We start from the raw sequence: 21115 nt of genomic DNA on the forward strand, positions 1-21115 counted from the left end.
TCCTGAGGCTAGAGAGGACGTACCAGTCCCTTGACAGGGACACTGCCCGAGCCCTGAGGGTCCTCACGAGGTGACGTGCATGCACGGCGCAGCCCTGAACAACACGGGATTGTGGGCGCCGGCCCTTACATACGGGTTGGTTACAGCGCGGGACCGTAAGCGTTTCTTCTCTCCCTCGTAACTTTCTCAACAGGATTTTCTTTTCTCCAGCTTACTTTGCTGTGAGAATACGTATATAATACACAGAACACACAAAATAGGTGTTAAGGACTGTTCGTGTCACTGGTAAGACTTCCAGTCAACAGGAGGCTAGAAGCAGCTAAGTCTTGGGGGAGTCACAAGTCATACGTGGATTAAATCGACTGCATGGCAGGGGAGGGGTGCTCCTAACCCCCCGAGCTGTTCAGGGTGAACTGCCGCTCCAGTCTTTGGTAGGAACAAGGGTCCATGTGGCGGGCAGTAATCCAGCCAGAATGGAACCCAAGCTAAAAAAGCAAGACACCCCAGTGCACGGAGTTTTGTAACAGGGCGCCGGGACCTGAGAACCAGCAAGGAAGGAACACGTGCAGTTCTTTCTTAGGGGCTAATAAACAGCGCTGGAACGCGTGAAAGGAATAGGCCAGCCTAGGTCACCATGGAAACGGTCATGCATTTTACAGCCTCAGGAAGGGCAGGGACGCACCCGTCTCACATGCCCCTTCTAGTGCCTGCTAGAGTCCCGAAGAACATCAAGGGACAAGCCCCCCGTGGCTCGTAACCACACGCCGTGCGACCACGTTTCTCACCTTCACTCCAGCGAGCATCCCGGTCGTGGACACGCTGAAGTCAAGATAAGCTAGCGTGTCTGGGTTGGAAGGTTTGTAGATCTGGGCAGGCCGCTTCTTTGGCAAATCATCTGTAGCAGAACAAAGCCGTTAGCGTCTCCGAGCCGGTGGAAAAGCAGACGAGCACACGGACGTATCGGCGGGCTCGAGGACTAACCTGTATCCAGGATGGGGGGCCACGCCCTGACGTCTACGGCCGCCGCTGCCTCCCTGGACCGTAACAACTTACAGGTGAGCTGTGTTGTCATCAAGCAGGCAGAGCGACTTACCTGCCGGTCAGAGAACACGCCGTTCAGAAAGGAGCGAGCCGCTGCTCGCTACGCAGCCCGACGCCATTGGCCAGGCTGCCTCCCGCAGAGCCGGCGGCGGCCACCGGAGGCCTGAGAAAGCCAGAAATTGACCACAGCACACACAGCTCACGGACACTGAGGTCCTGGGCATTTCTGGAGCTGAGGGACACCCAGTTATGAACATGCTCAGAAAGGAGCATCCCGAAAACCGTTCCGTGGGGAGCTCTGTCCTAGGAAAGCTGCCACGTACACCCACGGACACGATCACTACTTCTTAAAAGGAGTCATGGCCCTGACCGTCCTCCAACACCACCACTGAAAGAATTCGCGTGTGCTGTCCCCAGACTAAGCTGCTCCTCCTCCAAGGGGAAAAACTTATCCTAATCCTTTTAAACTTCCCCAAGCATAAGAAAAATTAAAATGAATCCATACTTCAAAAAAGGAACGGGACATTTCCAAAACTTGAGCAAAGAAATTTAAAAAAATGACTTTTGGGGTGCCTGGCTGGTTCAGTGAGAAGAGCGTGTGACTCTTGATCTCGGGGTCATGAGTTTGAGCCCCACACTGGGTGCAGAGATTACTTAAATAAATATTAAGAAAAATATATGACTTTTTCACCAGTTTGGTGCCAAAGCTCCCACTGTCTGTCCAGGTGCCATGGGTGAGGAGTTACTTCCTACAGGGCTCTCCAATCCCAAGGCGTCAGCAACGCGGCCCCAGCGAGCTGAAATCCTACTTCCCGAACTAGGGGGTAGAGGCCGCACTGCCCCACCGGACCCAGAGCCCGCCCTCCCTGGGCTCTGTGATGGAGAAGCCTCGGCACTCGGGTCCTGGCAGGGGAGGCCCGGCACTTCCAGGCACGGTTACCTCCACGATCATCTTCACGGTCGGCAGCGTCGTTGCGATGTTCTGTGGATGTGGGGGGCGGACGGTTATTGGCACACAGCCGGCGTAGAGGCAGCCGTAAAACGCTGCGATGAGGTCTATTCCTAGATGGCAGAAGAGCAGAAGTTCTCAGTCGACACAGGCAATGCCCGTCAGCAGAGGTCCTAGCCCGGGGCACCGAGACCGGTGGCCGCGTCTCCTCTGCCCCCGAGCTCTGTGGGGCTTCGGCTAACACTTCCCGTTGGCCTGTTCCTTCAGGTACAAGGTGCCAACGCGGTCACAGGTTTAATATCTGTCGTTTCTCTAAGGAATTACTCAACTCTACGGTGATCGGTTTAGTGAAGGATTTAATGACTATCAACTCAGTGAGCTACCTCCGATACGTAATAAAACACACTTAGATACAAACGTCTGCAAAATTTCGCATTATGCCCTCGCGTCGCACAGCACGCACCACCACCCCCACAAGCGGCCGTACGCAGATGCAGCGAGCCGCACAGAACGCAGAACCACCGGTCAGCGGCCAGAGCGAGGGCGACGAGGGGCCCCTCCTGCCTGTTCACCTGGTGGGTAGACGAGAGCCACATGGTCCCCGTCTTGCAGGTGTCCTCTCTCCATAAGCATCACGGCGATCTTCTCGGCACGTTTATGCAGCTGCACACACGTTAGCGAGCTCGCGATCGTACCCTGAGGATTGCAAGAACAAGTGGGTGACGTGTTTTTGAATATACAGCTTTCTTGAGATGACGGACTGCAGGTACCAGCCAATCCCACGTAACGTGGACGTTACTGCTTCTGCTCACCTGTGCAACTACCAACGGTCGTCAGTTTTTGCACACTCCGGCCACCCCCCAGAAGACCCTGTGCCATTAGTGGTCACTTCCCTCTCCTTCTCACTGGCCAAGAAGGGCAGCACTGAAGAGGCATCTAGATACGCTTGTGTTAACAAAAAGTATTTTATTTTTTAAAAGATTTCATTTATTTGAGATAAGCATGGGGCGGGCAGAGGGAGAGGGAGAAGCAGACTCCCCACTGAGCAGGGAGCCCGACGCAGGACTCGATCCCAGGACCCCGGGATCATGACCTGAGCCGAAGTTAGACACTTCATGGACTGAGCCACCCAGGCATCCCAATAATTAATATTTTAAAAAATTACTGGGGGTGCCTGGGTGGCTCAGTCAGTGAAGCGTCCAACTCTTGATTTTGGCTCAGGTCATGACCTCAGGGTTGTGGGGTTGAGCCCCATGTCCGGCATGGAGTCAGCCTGAGATTCTCTCCCTCCCTCTGCCCCTCCCCCCACTCACATGCTCTCTCAAATAAATAAAATCTTTAAAAAAAATAATTACTTGACCTAAAAAATAGCTAAACTTACAAAAAAAAAAGTCAACCTGGTAATTCTGGGACTTCAGTGTAATTGTCAAGAGCAGTTAAGAGTCGGGGAAATGAATAGGAAAATTAGACAAATTGAAAATATTTTTAAGAAACACCACATCAGAAGTTGAAAAGGTCTAAAAACAATCAAACAAAACAAGGCGACAGTAAAACAAAAACAAAAACAACAATGAACAGTAAAGGGAAAAACGAACCATCAAATCCATTTTATGTAGACTTTTGTAAACATGGAGAGACAAATGGAAAACACATTTGAAACAAAAAACACCTTAAAAACACTTGCAACTTCCTGAGGATCTATAATTATTTCAAAATCAAGAGTTGAAGAAAATAAATAAAATAGAAACAACGCTCTTCACAATCAAACCTTATTTTATTTATTTTTAAGAAGATTTTATTTATCTGTCAGAAAGAGAGCAAGCACAAGTAGGGGGAGTGGCAGGCAGAGGGAGAGGGAGACCCCCTCTGAGCAGGGAGCCTGACGCAGGACTCGATCCCAGGACCCCGGGATCATGACCTGAGCCGAATGCAGACGCTTAATGACTGAGCCACCCAGGCACCCCTCAAACCCTATTTTAAAGTGATCCACAGGGTGAAGGGCCTTCCCGGAGCCACGGGCGTGCCGGCCCATGGCATCCGGGGCAGGGAAGGCTCCACACACTGAACGTGGCCCCGGGGCATCTCGACAACACCATTTGCTCCGATGGAGCGAGCCAGCGGTCCAGCGGCAGCGGGAAGAACAGCGAGACACTGTGATTTTCAGGGACTCGATGCAAATGTCACGTGCGGAGAGTCAAGTCCCAAGGGAAGAGCGGTGAGCAAGCTCGTGTGGAAGGTGGGTAATGCTGAGTGGACAGAGGCGGCCAGACCCTGGGGTCCCCTACAAACGGACAGTGGTGCTCTAGTGATGGGAGATGCTGGGGACATGTTAGAATTCCCGTTAGTATGGCCCATCGGTTAGAAACACCTGCTCCGGGTGGCGGGTGGGACCTTTTATCATCAGGACACAAACGCCAGCGCTCCGTGTTTGCCAAAATCATTCACAAACTAATCGGACTGTTGCGTCGAGCTCCAGGAAGCAACACGTTCCCCTCACCGGTGTATGAGCAGCACCCGGGCCACCAGGGGGCTGCCCTCAGTCTGGCCCTTTCCCACCGGCTAGGACTGGTCTCTCCTATGGGGCACAGGGTCCGCTTACGGGTCTCCGAACGGAACCTTCTCGTCGCACACGTTTCCCTCCATTGTCTCTCTTCTGAGGAAGGTTAAAATGTCAGATAATGGGAGAGCCACGGCAGAGTGCGGCAAAGCGGGGTAAACAGAGCCCCAGGGGCTGGAGCGGGAGATGCAGCCACGCCGTGAGAGCTTGGACCCTCCAACATCGGACACTGAGTGTCCACTCCTGGAGACCACACCTGTGCCTCGGAGCCAAAATGAACGTGCTTGTTGACCCAAATGTCCTTTCAGCAGTTCAAAGTGAAGACGGGCACAGTGATGGGGGGGCCCAGGGCTGGCTCCACCCCTGTGCTGGTGGTGGTGGGGACTGTCCACCCCCTGTCCTGGGGGGACAGCCAGCACCCCTCCTGACCGTCAGGTGGGGACAGGCCGCGTTGCTGGCAGGTGGCGGCAAGCCACAGGGACGGCGTTGGCAGAAGGGGTTCACCCTTCCGTCCCCACGGAGCTAGACCCTGCTGTTCTGTCACTAGCCTCCGGCCGCTGGTATGGCGCCCCTGTCTTATCTCAGGTGGCAAGCACTCCTGCCTCCAGAGCCGACCTTCTCCCTAGTTCCAGGAGATCCGAGGCCAGTCCTGCCTGCAGCTCAGAACCAGCAGCCACGAATGTGTCTGAAAAGACTTGCTGGCCCTGGTGTGTGACAATTCCCACCGATACACTTCAGAAAAGGTGAAATTTAATCAGTATGATGCTGCCCTTTATCTTTAGCGACCTCTGAATCAGTTCACGATGCCAATCACGGATTTCGGCGGGAAAGCCCCCACCCCACGCAGCAGGCCCTGAGGGCGGGGTGACTCTGGACTCATCCACAGGATGCCTGGAGACCAATGCTGCCCCATGCCGCCCGGAGGGGCTGTGCTGGGACAGGGGGTGCCGGGCCACCGGCTGCCAAGCACAGCCAAGCACAGCGCTTGTCTCCCCCCCTCCCCTGTGGGCCAACCCTGCCTCGAGGGAACCCCTGCCAGCCCACGCGGCCCCAGGCTCCCGTGTGGGAGCTCCCGCACAACCTCCCGCCTCCATAGAAACACCACTGGAGCTGGCTCTGAACAACGTGGGACCACAGGCGCATGGCCCACAAAATGGCAGCCTGTGATCCTTGGCCACCAGCTGCCTGGCCCCCATCAACATCCACGGGAAAGGGCGAGGTTTCCATGAACACAGGAGAGTCTGGTATAAACCACTTCATTGGGGAAATCAGGGCTGACCTCTCCTAAAGGAGGTTTCGGGTGGGGTCATGACAGGGTGGCAGGTCAGGGTCTCCACCACCCAACCCCGGTCCTGAGTCAACAAATTCCAGTGTCAAGGACTGTGAATTTAGGCACCATTTTTGAAGTTTTACATGAAATTAAATAATGAATGAAAAAACAGTAGGAATTAAGAAAAAGCCAAATAGGATTTATACTTTAAAATTCTAAAGAAGTTGCTACAAGTAAAAAAAAAAAAAGTTTAAAAAGATTTGGCTGATGTTTCTGTTAAAAAAAAAATAACATCTTGCGTCCACGTACGCGCACCACGCACAGCACTACACCAGCTCTTCCCCGGGAATTTCAGTCAGGGTTCTCGGGTCAAGGAACTGGGAAGACGATCACGGGCTCAAGCCTCAATAATAACAAGTAACAGAAGAAGTAGCCGCGAAGGCTAAAGCAGTTACACTGAGGGCACAGATCGCTGCTGGCTGGCAATAAGGTGAAGACGAAACTCGGCAGAGAAAATGCCCACAAACCATGAAGTAAATTCCGAGCGGACTACAGCATCAGAGGTGGGTGAGGAGGGGAAAGGCGGGAGCCCGAGCACAAGCTGAAGTATTATTAATACAACCAGTGCTACTTGCAGGAGATAATGCTAAGTGAAATAAGTCAAGCAGAGAAAGACAATTATCATATGATTTCTCTCATCTATGGAACATAAGAACTAGGAGGATCGGTAGGGGAAGAAAGGGATAAAGAAAAGGGGGGTAATCAGAAGGGGGAATGAAACATGAGAGACTATGGACTATGAGAAACAAACTGAAGACTTCAGAGGGGAGGGGGTGGGGGAAGGGGATAGCCTGGTGATGGGTAGTAAGGAGGGCACATACTGCACGGTGCACTGGGTGTTATACGCAACTAATGAAGCATCGGAATCCGGGGATGTACTGTATGGTGATTAACATAATATAATAAAAAAATCATTAAAAAAAAATAAAGGAGGATATATTTCTCTTCCAGGTTAAAAAAAAAATAACAGATGGTCTTTTGTATGGAAAGAAGTTCTAACGCGCAGCTTTCCATGATTTGCAATGAATTAGAGCCCCACTTCCTACTATAAATCTGGCAGATCCCTTACCCCCCGAGGGCGTTGGCAGTGGGGGAGAGCATAGGAACCAATCTGTCTGCACCAAGCAGGAAGCTGGCCTCACAGCAGCCAACGGTCCAGCGGCGCACGGGAGCCTTGTCAAGGCGCCAAAGGCACGACCGACAGAATGCCCCTTGCAGGACGGAGGCCAGCAGGAAAATGAGGGGGCCACATGCGGGCCTGACAATATTTTGGATCCACAGAGATAAGTTTCTCACCAGTTTCTTTTTAAAATACTGCTTTTAGGAAACACAGAATTATGCGTGTGGCTTGTGCTACCCTCGTATGCGGTAGTGCTGCCCTGCGCAAAAACTAGGGACCACAACCATAAAGATGGCGGTTCTAGCCTTCAGCCCCGGCCTGGCACTCGTATGTTGCGGGGGGAGGGAGGTTGGAGGGGCTGGGGATGAACACCGAGGCTCGGGCAACCAACTGGCTCAGTATGCCGCTGCGGGCACGTCCAGAGCTGTGTGCAAATGGAAGCCAGCCGCGCGAAGCACCCTTTCTCCACGCGGACCCATTCACAGCTCTGACCTCCTCCTCACCCCATCCAATTTTCTGCTGTCTCTAACGAAGCGGGAGTCACTTCTGGTGACTCATCTTCCCCCAACGATCCAGCATCTAGCTATGCGGATGGCCGTGGCCACGGGGTCAGGGATGGGGACACCCATCACCCAGGTCAGAGCAGCTCAGGCAGAGCCCAGGGTGCAGGTGTCGCCCCAGGGGACCAGCTGAGGGCTCTGCTCTCACATGGGCACTCCTGCAGTTGGATGTGGTAAGCACAGCTCTGTCTTCCTCCCTGCTGGTACAGGTCCTTCATGAACACACCCGCGGCATCTCTGAGTCTGTGTGTGCGGCAGGGGGGTCTCTGACTCCTTTGGCTGCCTGTTTATGGTTCCAGGGCGTCCTGGCACGGATCCTCACCCTCCCTTCTCAACCCCACTGCAAGTAGGAGAGAACACGGGCACCGTGCTGGGGAGGGCTGGGGGGTGATGAGGACCTGCCCCTTGCTGTCTCGCGGCTTGAGTCTATGGAGGACACCGCGTCATACCTAGCACACCACACCACGGCAGCATCTGGGAAGCTAAGCAGGGGGCAGAAGTACTTCAGTGAGGGGGGTCTGAGCAGATGACCCTCCCGGGGGCAGAGGACGGTCATCCCTCTGGGACATCCCTCTGGAGGGGATGCTGGAAATCTCCGCAGGGCCACTGAGAGACCACAGGAAGGACGGTCTCCAGGACACATGTGGAGGGCAGGGAAATTAGGGTGGCACTGCAGAGCCGCGAACCACTGGCAAGGCAGCAGTGTGAGTAGGATGGGGGACAGCAGAGTCTTTCCTGCATGGACAGGCTGTGGACAGAGCTAATGGAGGGAAGGGCAGAAAAGCAGAGCAGGCAATTCCAGGGGCTCGGATCCTCAGGAGCCCAGATGCAATGCGTCCCACTGCCATGCACCTGGGAGCACAGGACAGTGAATCCAGGGAACAGGTCCTCACGGGCCCAAGGGCAGACGCCCCTGACGGAGGCCAGGGTGGCAGGAACACCTTCTAAGACTCTTCCTGGGAGATGCCTTGAACAGATCCAAGGAACAAGTGACCTACTGGGTCACCTCGGCAGGCACGACAACTCGAGATCGTTGGGACATCGATGGTAAGGACCTGAGCTGGATTCCAGGAGCTGCACCACATGGAAACTTGTCTGATAACTGGGTGTCCAGATGAGAAACTCAGTTATGGGGCTGGCATTACCTTTTGCTTGTCTCTAATCGATTATTCTAAATGGCAAGAGGTAGCTTTGCACACGAAGATTTTGATATTTTGCATGGAAGGCCTAAACCTACTTGTCAGGCTTTATTTCCACAGCAAAGAAAAGGTAAGTACATTAAGACGTTCACGTGTAGCTTTTATTGTTACTACTACTTGCTTGCATAGTTCAGGTCTCATCCTCCAGCTCCACTGTGGAACGGCACTGGATGAGTTTGCTTTTCCAACATGAAATGTCAACACAAACCTTCACTGAGCTTGTAACACAGAAATGACCTTCATTCTCCAGAATGGAAGTCTACAAAGAAACCCTCACTTTCTACTTACAGAAAAGTAGCTTACTAATAGAAGTAAAGACAAAAATACCTAATAGATCTGAACTGTTCCCTATTTTGGGGGGGGGATATCACCAAAAAAAATCGCTAAAATCATGTAAAAAGGTACACATAAAGGAGGAGGACGACACATGACACTGAAGCGAAAGGACTGAGCGGGAGGAAGAGAAAGCCGCCGGGGGCAAGTGCGAGATTCGCGTGCCGCGAGCTCACCCTGCAGTTGAGCAGCGTGTACAGGACGTGGTCGGGGGTGGTCTGCGCCCTCCACTGCAGGACCTCCGAGAGGAACAGGAACTGGAAGAAAGCACAGCCGTTAGCTTCATCCGAACAGACCACGGTCACACTGACATCCCATCGTCTCAGTGCTGTCAGGGTGGCTCAGAACAGCACGCTTTCCCACAGAGGAATGAGGACATCCCTGTCAAACAAAACTGGGAGACTAAGCCAGGCTTACGGGGTTTTCCCTGGACGACTTGGAATGCACTGCACCGGATCTGGACGTGCCAGTGACAGGGAGGTGGCGTGATGCCTGGTCAGGGACGTGTCCTGCCATCTGCCCGGGCTGGGAGAACGGCATTCCCCTGACAGACGGAGCAGCCAACACAGAAAATCCCTTCTCCTGGGCTTCCAGAAGAGGGTGATTTCTGGGGGCTGGAACGGCAGAACGAGATCTACCCTGTTTTTAAAACGGGCTCTCTTCTATTTGCCATTCAGAACGGTCACTCCCCAAGGTCATTCAATGGCATTGCCAACCACACAGGTTGTAAGCAACACATGGACTCGGTCTACAGCGAAAAAAAGATCAGCCCCACCTCATGTCCGGTCATAGGAAACACCCAGGCATATCCCTTAATCTACCTCATTAATAGAAATGTATTCTGAGATGGGAACATGGGGACCAAGCGCTTTCAATGAATGTAATTCTATTTGTTACCAAACTGGCAATATTCGAAGTGGTTGATCTTGTCACATTTCCTGGTAGCTCACACAGACTGGGGCCATCGCTTGGTGACTCATCAGCGCCCTCAACTCTGAGCGGTTATAACGGGGAGACGAGCCCAGCGATGTGTACGGTGGATGCGGCCCCAGATTTCTCCTCCAGCCCCCAAGGACATGTTAAGGACGCTTGGTTCCCCGCTGGGTTCTGAAGCCTTGCACCAGGTTGCCGTGAGGCCGTCTGGGCATTAAATCAGGGCTGGTGGGAAGAGGAGAAGCAAGTACCACCGGAGGCCCAACCCCAACAGACACATCTTCCTTGTGAGGTGATACGGTGTGTCTGCTGGATGAAGGGGGCAGGACACAAGAGGCCAACGATACACACGGGACTGGCAGCCTGTGACGCAGCAGCCTGTGGACACGGGGCTCGGAGGGCAGCCCGGCCTCATGCTCACCTTGCGGGCCTGGTCATTGTCTTCGATCTGGCCCAGGTCTCTGCCGCTGGCCTGCGCGATCCTCTTCCCAGACACCAGGTTCCCCACCATCACAGAGGCAGGGCCGATTTCTGGAAAGAACACGAGGAATCAGGTGAACACACAACAGGCCCTCTCACGTGGTGCTCACCCTGGGGAAACCCTTTCAAAGGCCAGGCTCTGAGAAAATCTTATTACAACAGGGTTTCCATGGTGTCCCAACAACGAGAATGATGGCAAACTCGAACAGGTCTCGATTACAGTTCTGAAACAAGGCTTTCGCCAAATCCCACTGCCGATATTCTCCAGTTGGAGGAATGTTGGGACCTATGCACATTAGTATCTGTGAGAAATAACGCCGAAGACTGATAAGGAATCAACACAGACGCACCTTCCTGCCAGGCCCTCAGGGCTCCGGATCACGTGTATGGTGCTGGCCAGTGTCGCCGAGCGGCCGTCTGAGTGACCGCGGACACAAAGTGCTGCATGTGTTTTACAAATACGTCCCGTAACACAGGGAAGAACGCTGCTGAAGGCTCAGTCACAGATGGAACGCTCTGGGCTGTCAGCCAGGCCCACGGAGAGGCAGACAACGGAGCCAAGAGGCTCCCGTTCAAAGTTCCTCTTACAACACCGTTACGGACTCGATTACCAATGCTCTTTCCACAGGAGAAAGGCAGATACTTTCTTTTCTTTTTCAATGAAAGAAACAACTTTCTTAAAGAATTGCAGAAATTCTTGCAAAATTTCTAACTACAAGAAACCCTAGGCACCCTCTAGGTTTCTCAAAATGCTACCATTCACTGTGTTTTCATCACACACACGTACTCACATTGAAGAGGGAAGGGTTCACCGTTCCAGGAGACCGTGCCATCGCGTGAGTGCGCGTGAGATGGAGGTGAGGAGGGGAGGCAGGGAGGGAGTTTAAAGAAGGCAATAGAAATAACCAAGATACCAGTCACCACTGAATAAAGTTCTTACTAACCCTTTATGGAAGGTCGACTTACAGGCTTCTAAATCGGGACATTTGTTGCACTGTGTTATCACACATGAAAAGCTGTTTATCACAGCTCAGAAAGTTTCAGACACGGGTTGAGGGGTGAGGGCCAGCGGTTGCCAGGCACCCCGGGCTCCAGCCCGCCCTGGGAAGATGGGCAGGGCAGGGGTGACACCCGCAGGGGACTGTCCAGGGCAGCAGGCCCCATTCTTCTCTGCAGACACGTGGCCAGCCGGACCTGGGCTAACATAAACTAGGCAACATCACAACAACGCAGGAGAAGGCTGGGGCTTCCAGGTAGGACTGAAATCTTCATGTTACGCGATCTCTAGGAGCCCTGATACTGGCTTCCGTGTCATCACAGAACACGCCTCACAGACTCCACCCCATTATGTTTGCATCGTTGTGTGTGAACTTTCTTCTCTTAGCTCACAGTACATAAATTCTGAAGACGGGATGATGATTTCATATTTAACAAAACGAGAAGGAAACGAGGCAGCGTGGTGCACGCGCACTGAGCGTGGCTGCCCTGTGGATGGAGCCGAGGCTTGCCAGGGAGTCCTGCCGACGGGCCCCTCGCTTCCTGCCTTGGGGTCTGTGGGTGAAGCGTCCTGAGGTCTCCTCTGTGACCAAGGTGGGCAGGACAGTCCTGGGAAGCCACTCTGGCCTAAACTGACTTGAAGTATTCTCGGTGATTTTTTTGAAGAATTCAAACGAGGGTAGAGGACTGCTCCGAGGTGCCAGCCGGCGGTCCCGCCTTCCTCAACGTTTGTCTCTGCCGGAGTGGTATGGATGGGAAGCGAGCACTTTACATGTCTCTCCCCAACGTGGATTTAAGAATTATCTTTTTCTAAACACTGTTTGGAGACAGGTGCTTTCCTGTGCCATTTATTTGCAAAATCTGTCCCCCTACCAAGGACTGAGGGTCTCCCTGCCTTGCTGAATGAGGTGGGTGTGTGTGCGGACACACTTACACAGTTCACTGCCTCCTGATTTGAACCCTGGAGCGGGCTCCTCCCTGCTCCCCTCCCGCAGCTCCGATACAATGTATCCCAGGGACTGTTAACCCCCGGGGTTTTCTCAATGTTTGTAACATTGCTGCTGGCCGGACTCATGGGTTAAAGGTCTTTTATTTTATTTTTTTTATTTTATTATATTATGTTAATCACCATACAGTACATCCCCAGATTCCGATGTAAAGTTTGATGCTTCATTAGTTGCGTATAACACCCAGTGCACCATGCAATACGTGCCCTCCTTACTACCCATCACCAGTCTATCCCATTCCCCCACCCCCTCCCCTCTGAAGTCTTCAGTTTGTTTCTCATAGTCCATAGTCTCTCATGTTTCATTCCCCCTTCTGATTACCCCCCTTTTCTTTATCCCTTTCTTCCCCTACCGATCATCCTAGTTCTTATGTTCCATAGATGAGAGAAATCATATGATAATTGTCTTTCTCTGCTTGACTTATTTCACTTAGCATTATCTCCTCCAGTGCCGTCCATGTTGCAGCAAATGTTGAGAATTCGTTCTTTCTGATAGCTGAGTAATATTCCATTGTATATATGGACCACAGCTTCTTAATCCAGTCATCTGTTGAAGGGCATCTCGGCTCCTTCCATGATTTGGCTATTGTGGACAATGCAGCTATGAACATTGGGGTGCATATGGCCCTTCTCTTTACTACGTCTGTATCTTTGGGGTAAACACCCAGTAGTGCAATGGCTGGGTCATAGGGTAGTTCAATTTTTAACTTTTTAAGGGACCTCCACACTGTTTTCCAGAGTGGCTGTACCAACTTGCATTCCCACCAACAATGTAGGAGGGATCCCCTTTCTCCACATCCTCTCCAACAATTGTTGTTTCTTGCCTTGTCTATCTTTGCCATTCTAACTGGCGTAAGGTGGTATCTCAGTGTGGTTTTGATTTGAATTTCCCTGATGGCTAATGATTTTGAACATTTTTTCATGTGTCTGTTAGCCATTTGTATGTCTTCATTGGAAAAGTGTCTGTTCATATCTTCTGCCCATTTTATGATTTGTTTATTTGTTTCTCGTGTATTGAGTTTGAGAAGTTCTTTGTAGATCTTGGATACCAGTCCTTTATCTGTGGTGTCCTTTGCAAATATATTCTCCCATTCCGTGGGCTGTCTCTTAGTTTTTTTGACTGTTTCCTTGGCTGTGCAGAAGCTCTTTATCCTGATAAAGTCCCATAAGTTCATTTTATCTTTTATTTCTCTTGCCTTTGGAGATGTGTCGTGAAAAAGGTTGCTCTGGCCGATGTCATAGAAGTTGTTGCCTATGTTCTCCTCTAGAATTTTGATGGATTCCTGTCTCACATTGAGGTCTTTCATCCATTTGGAGTTTATTTTTGTGTATGGTGTGAGAGAGTGGTCAAGTTTCATTCTTTTGCATGTAGCTGTCCAATTTTCCCAGCACCATTTATTGAAGAGACTGTCTTTTTTCCACCGGATGTTTTTTCCTGCTTTATCAAAGATTAGTTGCCCAAAGAGCCGAGGGTCCATTTCTGGGTTCTCTATTCTGTTCCATTGGTCGATGTGTCTGTTTTTGTGCCAGTACCATGCTGTCTTTGTGATCACAGCTTTGTAGTACAGCTCGAAATCCGGCATTGTGATGCCCCCAGCTTTGTTTTTCCTTTTCAACAGTTCCTTGGAGATTCGGGGCCTTTTCTGGTTCCATACAAATTTAAGGACTATTTGTTCCAGTTCTTTGAAAAATGTCCTCGGTATTTTGATCGGGATAGCATTGAAAGTGTAGATTGCTCTGGGTAGTATGGACATTTTAACTATGTTAATTCTTCCAATCCATGAGCATGGAATATTTTTCCATCTTTTTATGTCTTCCTCAATATCTTTCAAAAGTGATCTATAGTTTCTAGCATATAGGTCCTTTACGTCTCTGGTTAAGTTAATTCCAAGGTAACGCATGGTTTTTGGTGTTATTGTAAATGGGATGGATTCCCTAATTTCTCTTTCTTCAGTCTCGTTATTCGTGTATAGAAATGCAACTGATTTCTGGGCATTGATTTTGTATCCTGCCACCTTACTGAATTGTTCTATAACTTCTAATAGTTTGGGAGTGGATTCCTTTGGGTTTTCCATATAGAGTATCATGTCATCTGCAAAGAGAGACAGTTTGACTTCTTCTTTGCCGATTTGGATACCTTTGATCCCTTTTTGTCTTCTGATTGCTGTTGCAAGGACTTCTAGTACTATGTTGAATAATAGTGGCGAGAGTGGGCATCCTTGTCGTGTTCCTGATCTTAAGGGAAAGGCTTCCAGCTTTTCCCCATTGAGAATAATGCTTGCAGTAGGCTTTTCATAGATGGCTTTTATGAGATTGAGAAATGTACCCTCTATTCCTACACTCTGAAGGGTTTTAATCAGGAAAGGATGCTGTATTTTGTCAAATGCTTTTTCTGCATCAATTGAGAGGATCATATGGTTCTTGAGTCTTTTCTTGTTGATATGATGTATCACATTGATTGATTTGCGAGTGTTGAACCATGCTTGCATCCCAGGTATGAATCCCACTTGGTCATGATGGATAATCCTTTTAATGTACTGTTGGATTCTATTAGCAAGGATCTTGTTGAGGATTTTGGCATCCATATTCATTAGAGAAATCGGTCTGTAATTCTCCTTTTTGAGGGGGTCTTTGCCTGGTTTGGGGATCAAGGTAATATTAGCCTCATAGAATGAGTTTGGTAGCTTTCCTTCTGTTTCTATTTTTTGAAATAGCTTTAGGAGAATAGGTATTATTTCTTCTTTGAATGTTTGGTAGAATTCCCCAGGAAAACCGTCTGGGCCTGGAGTTTTATTATTTGGAAGGTTGTTTATCACTGACTCAATTTCTTCATAGTTAATTGGCCTATTTAAGAAATCTATTTCTTCCTGTTTCAGTCTTGGTAGTTTATAGGTTTCCAGGAAGGCCTCCATCTCTTCCAGATTGTTTAGTTTTTTGGCATATAGCTGTTGATAAAAGTTTCTAATAATCCTTGCAATTTCAATGGTGCTGGTCGTGACCTCTCCCTTTTCAGTCATAATTTTAATAATCTCAGTCCTTTCTCTTTGTTTTTGGACAAGTTTTGCCAGTGGTCTATCAATTTTATGGATTCTCTCAAAGAACCAGCTTCTAGTCCTGTTGATCTGCTCTACTGTGGTTCTGGTCTCTAATTCATTGATTTCTGCTCTAATCTTGGTCAACTCCTTCCTTGTCAGTGGGTTAGGCCTGTCCCTCTGTTGCTGTTCCAGTTTCTTGAGGTGAGAATATAGAAACTGCATTTTAGATTTTTCTATTCTTTTGAGTGAGGCTTGGATGGCTATGTATTTCCCCCTTAGGACTGCCTTTGCAGTATCCCATAGGTTTTGGACCGTTGTGTATTCATTCTCGTTGGTCTCCATAAATTGTTTAATTTGTTTTTTGATTTCCTGGTTTATCGAGTCATTCTTGAGCAGGATGGTTCTTAGCCTCCAAGTGTTTGAGTTTCTTCCAGGTTTTTCCTTGTGGTTGAGTTCCAATTTCAGAGCGTTGTGGTCTGAGAATATGCAGGGGATAATTTCAATCTTTTGGTATTGGCTGAGACCTGTTTTGTGTCCCAGAGCATGATCTATTCTTGAGAATGTTCCATGGGCATTTGAATAGAATGAGTATTCTTTGGTTCTGGGGTGTAGTGTTCTATATATATCTATGAGGTCCAACTCGTCGAGTATGGCATTCAAAGCCTTTGATTCTTTGCTTAGTTTTTGCCAGGGTGTTCTGTCTATTTCTGATAGTGGGGTGTTGAGGTCCCCTACTATTACTGTGTTCTTATCTATATGTCTCTTTATTTTGGTTAAGAGTTGGCTTGTGTATCTTGCTGCTCCCCTGTTGGGGGCATATATATTAATAATTGTCATATCCACTTGTTGAATACTTCCTTTAAGAATAATATAGTGCCCTTCTGTATCTCTCTCTATGGCCTCTAGTTTAAAATCCAGTCTATCTGATATGAGAATTGCTACTCCAGCTTTCTTTTGAGGTCCATTTGCGTGGAAGATGGTACTCCATCCCCTTACTCTAAGTCTGAATGCATCTTTGGGTTCAAAATGAGTCTCTTGTAGACAGCAAATGGATGGGTCATGTCTTTTTATCCAATCTGCAACCCTGTGGCGTTTTATGGGAGAGTTTAAGCCATTTAGATTGATAGAGATTATTGACAGATATGATTTTAATGATGCCATTTCTCTTTAAAGTCTTTGTATCGGTTGTGACTTGCTGCTCTGTATCACTCTTGGGGCCTTTTTACCTTTATAGAGCCCCCCTTAATATCTCCTGTAGGGCTGGTTTCGTGGTTACGAAATTGGTTAATGATTGGCGATTTTGGAACGTCTTTATTTCTCCATCAATTCTGAATGACAGCTTTGCTGGATAAAGGATCCTTGGCTGCATGTTTTTCTCTGAAAGAGCTTTAAAAATGCCCCCCCAAGCCTTTCTCTCATTCCAGGTCTCTGTAGACAGGTCTGACGTAATCCTGATACCTTTGCCTTGGTACGTGAGAAATTTCTTTGCCCTGGCCGCTTTCAATACTGTATCCTTGGATCTAATATTTGCGAATTGCACTATGACATGCCGTGGCGTAGGTTTGTCCTGGTTGAGCTTTTAACACTTGTGCTCAGTTAAGACACTCAAACACACAGAGTTGTTAGTTGAGCAAATATGAATCCATCCAGTAAAGAGGCAATTAGGTTGTCTACAAATTATCTCAATTTTAGGGGCTCTGCTTGAAGCCTCCAGCAACACCATCATGGAAAAATGGCCCTACTAAACGCCTGCGCGGCTCCAGCCAGTACTTGTCCACAGTCGTGAAGTGTCTATCCTAACGGAGCCTTAGAAATCACCTCGTCCAGCTCCTTCGTTGCACTTAGGGAAACCGAGGCTTTGGGGAAATGCCATCTGTCTGAGGTCCATTACGGGTCATCAGCCGAGGGAGGAAAGTGGACCAGTACCTCACAGCTGCCATGAGTGTTTGTGAAAAACAGCTCTTTTCAGACACAGAATTACATCACCTTTCAAGAACAGATACGACACCAAATACCTTCTTAAAGAACTGTTTCCTTAAATCAATCACATGAAGCTTCGTTCACCCCGTTGCAGCGGCAATATGCGAGCAGCCCAGCCCTCGCCTCATCCGTTCTGGGCTCACTCAAGGGAAGAAGGCCATCCTCAGGCGCCCTGATGCTGCTCCCAGAGCAGACAGTCTGGGCCTCTTCACTCAGCCAGGTTCCTCTGGTTGCGGATTCCTGACATCTGGCAGGTAAACTGAGCCCAGCAGCCCTGAAACTGTAAAGCAAGCTTGCCAACGACCCCCACTGTAAGCACCTGTCCTGGGTTCACAAACTGTGACCCACAGGTTTCACGTGGGCTTCTCCTCTCCCAGGACCACTGGTGGCCAGGCCCTGGGGCCGCGGTGTGTGATGGTGAATGGAGGTGAGCAGGGGACGGGGAGAGGGCAGTCACCTCTGAGTGACCCCGCCGCCATGATCCATTACACTCACAGACACACACACCCAGACGGAGCCACTGCTCTCCCCCTCCCATGGCTGTTTATGCCCTGAGATAACAGGAGACCAACGACGTGATTCTTCCTCCTTCCAATATGCCCACGGAAGGGCAATGTGTTGTGCTTGGGGGGCTGGCCACTTGAAGTCCTGTGCCCACTGAATTTAAGGAAATGTATACTTCGTCAGCTGTAACTTTACAGTTTCCTGCAACAATGATATAAACTAGCGACGGAGAGAAAAGAGGAATAAGGAGAGTATTAGTTAAGGGAATCTGGAATGTAAGGAAACCAGGAATAGCACAGAAATCGGATGAAAACCACAGAGCTACTGTGCCCAGAAAGCAGATAGTGACCGTACGCGTTCCCCGAGAATCCACTCCTCCTGGCAGGAGAGAACAAAATGCTGCCTCATCTACGTACCACGGGACACGGGACTGTCTCTGCATCACAGGGAGAGACAGCCAGGGAGGTAGGTCGACACATGCTCTACGCGAGGGGTGACCCGTCCTCCTGCAGCACCAGCAGCCTCACCGCAGCCGCACGGGACCACCCACCCTCTCCTCCAATCTCTCTTAGGGGCCTGGGCCTCAGTCCCTGTGTTTACCATCAAGTGGACTGCGCCCCGTGGTGACCCAACCGCCTCTGGCTGACTCCATCAACTGTGCCCGCGGCCACGCTGAGCTGGGTGGACACACAGCTATTGGGTCAGTCCCTGAACGTGTCGTATGTGAAACGGGGACAGAAGAGCGCCCACCACACAGGCCCCATGAGAAGAGAGGAGTTCGTGTGTGCAACACGTGGAAACTGTGGCCGCCGTGCCAGGTGCTCCCTCTTTCGTTCTAGAACACAGCCTGACTGCGCGTCCCTGCCGCCCCCGCATCCCTGGGACCTCCTGTCAGTCGCTGGCAGAAGAGCTGAACCTTCACCTTCCTCAATCTTGTGATCAATCCCCTTTCACGGAAAACTGTGTGCAACCCTGAGGAGCGCGATCGATTAGCTGCCAGGAAGACAAAGTCAGATAATGGATAATTATATATCCCCAAGCCGCAAGTGCTAAACACACATTCACTCTTGTATCTATGTTGCAAATAAATTTGTAGGGTTCCTCACATGCTCCAAGCAGCTTCTCCACAAGTTAGCTACTTTGATCCCTAACTTAGCCACGTGAAACAGGTGTTATTGTAACGTGTGCACAAATAAACCCAGGCTGCAAGGCTCTGTGCCTGGAAAAACGCCCCTGGCCAGACCCAGGAGCTCCTTCCCAGCGTTCTGCACCTGCCCGGCTCCCTGTACTCCGTGCTGTCCTAGCAGAGCCCTTGCGTTGCACCCTCAGGCGGGGCAGGGTCGCACCCTGGGAACACGCACCCAGGAAAGGACAAGGGCTGAACACCCCCAACAGGCATGGCGCCCACAGCTCCCAGTTCCCAAGAGCCACTGGACTCCGCACAACCCTCCAGCCCATGAGCCCTACCTGGTTGTTTCTGTCGAGGTTTAGGCAAATTTGTGACACAGGTATGGGGGCACATCAGGACATTGCAGGGGTGAAGTGAGCCCTCCAGGAAGAGCTGCTTCGTTTCTGACAAGTGGATCCCACCAAGCGGGGTTTTGGGGAGGGTGTTTGCTGGAACCAAGGCCAGGCAATAAACCCCAACTTGATGTATGCTGTCGATTGCCTGGAAAGTCAGAGAGGGAACCACATCAGAACAGGTGTTATCGATGGACGGGAAGCAAATACTCAGACTGTGTAGACTACTGTCTCTAACACGTGAGTGGGGTGAAGATGCCAAGAGAAGGGCTATCTCTCCAAACCGAGTAATCTTACGTGGGATTTGTGGAACACACTGCACACACTAAGAAAGGAAATTTGGAGCAAGAAAATACACTCTCGAAATGAGAAGAAAAGCCATTACTTGTGACACCCCCAAGGGAATGCGGGGAGCCAGTCTGGCAGAGCCCTGATCCCTAACCTTGGTCCGCGTAGTTATAAGTTTCCCGGTCGATGCAATTTCTGACCCATTGAGGTGATGGCCAGGGAGCACACGAGCCCAGTAGCTGAGGGCCGGCCACGTCCGAAGCGACGGTCAAGGGGAAGCTGGCACAAAGCAGGGAAGGGTCTGCAGGGCGGGAGGGCTACCTGAAGCACTCTGCTCATCCACTGGAAGCTGTCCTCCTCCGTGGAGTCCGGCCTCTGCTCGGCCACAATCACGATCCGCTCATCGTGCAGGACGGTCACCGAGAACACGGCTATCCTGCGGGGACAGAGAGGGAACAGCACAGGGGCACATGCTGGAGACGTGCCGGGAAGTAACGTTCTGCCACCAGGAGCTCGTAGTCACTGCCCCGGATGGGAACCGCGGGACGGGCAGCTCGGGCCTGCCGAGGCCGAGGAAGCCCCACAGCCCACAGCGTGACTTTGCACCTGCGAGGTCGTGCTGGCCACACGGTAGGAACGTTCTGTTTGGGACAACTGGCTTCTGCCAGACATGCCTGCCTCTCTCTCGGGAATCGCGGCATCGTGGGACGGGGACCCCAGAGCCTGCCTCTCTCTCGGGAATCGCGGCATCGTGGGACGGGGACCCCAGGGCCTGCCTCTCTCTCGGGAATCGCGGCATCGTGGGACGTGGACCCCAGGGCCTGCCTCTCTCTCAGGAATCGCGGCATCATGGGACGTGGACCCCAGGGCCTGCCTCTCTCTCGGGAATCGCGGCATCGTGGGACGTGGACCCCAGGGCCTGCCTCTCTCTCGGGAATCGCGGCATCGTGGGACGTGGACCCCAGGGCCTGCCTCTCTCTCGGGAATCGCGGCATCGTGGGACGTGGACCCCAGGGCCTGCCTCTCTCTCGGGAATCGCGGCATCGTGGGACGTGGACCCCAGGGCCTGCCTCTCTCTCGGGAATCGCGGCATCGTGGGACGTGGACCCCAGGGCCTGCCTCTCTCTCGGGAATCGCGGCATCGTGGGACGTGGACCCCAGGGCCTGCCTCTCTCTCGGGAATCGCGGCATCGTGGGACGTGGACCCCAGGGCCTGCCTCTCTCTCGGGAATCGCGGCATCGTGGGACGTGGACCCCAGGGCCTGCCTCTCTCTCGGGAATCG

At 51.1% G+C, this 21115-nt stretch overlaps 1 protein-coding gene across 1 annotated transcript in view; it reads right to left on the reverse strand.

Annotated features, from left to right (window-relative positions):
• The window catches only part of DIP2C (disco interacting protein 2 homolog C), a 351333-nt gene that overhangs the window by 65490 nt on the left and 264728 nt on the right, over positions 1 to 21115 (reverse strand). Inside the window, exons 17-24 of the mRNA XM_034644335.1 lie at positions 20154 to 20351; positions 19491 to 19692; positions 10444 to 10553; positions 9266 to 9346; positions 2563 to 2686; positions 1982 to 2103; positions 982 to 1093; positions 786 to 895 (exon numbers count right to left, since the gene is read on the reverse strand). Coding sequence (XP_034500226.1) covers positions 786 to 895; positions 982 to 1093; positions 1982 to 2103; positions 2563 to 2686; positions 9266 to 9346; positions 10444 to 10553; positions 19491 to 19692; positions 20154 to 20351 — 1059 coding nt within the window. The remainder of the gene's footprint in view (positions 1 to 785; positions 896 to 981; positions 1094 to 1981; positions 2104 to 2562; positions 2687 to 9265; positions 9347 to 10443; positions 10554 to 19490; positions 19693 to 20153; positions 20352 to 21115) is intronic.

Source organism: Ailuropoda melanoleuca, chromosome 15, assembly GCF_002007445.2.
Source record: "Ailuropoda melanoleuca isolate Jingjing chromosome 15, ASM200744v2, whole genome shotgun sequence".
Classification (NCBI taxonomy): domain Eukaryota; kingdom Metazoa; phylum Chordata; class Mammalia; order Carnivora; family Ursidae; genus Ailuropoda; species Ailuropoda melanoleuca.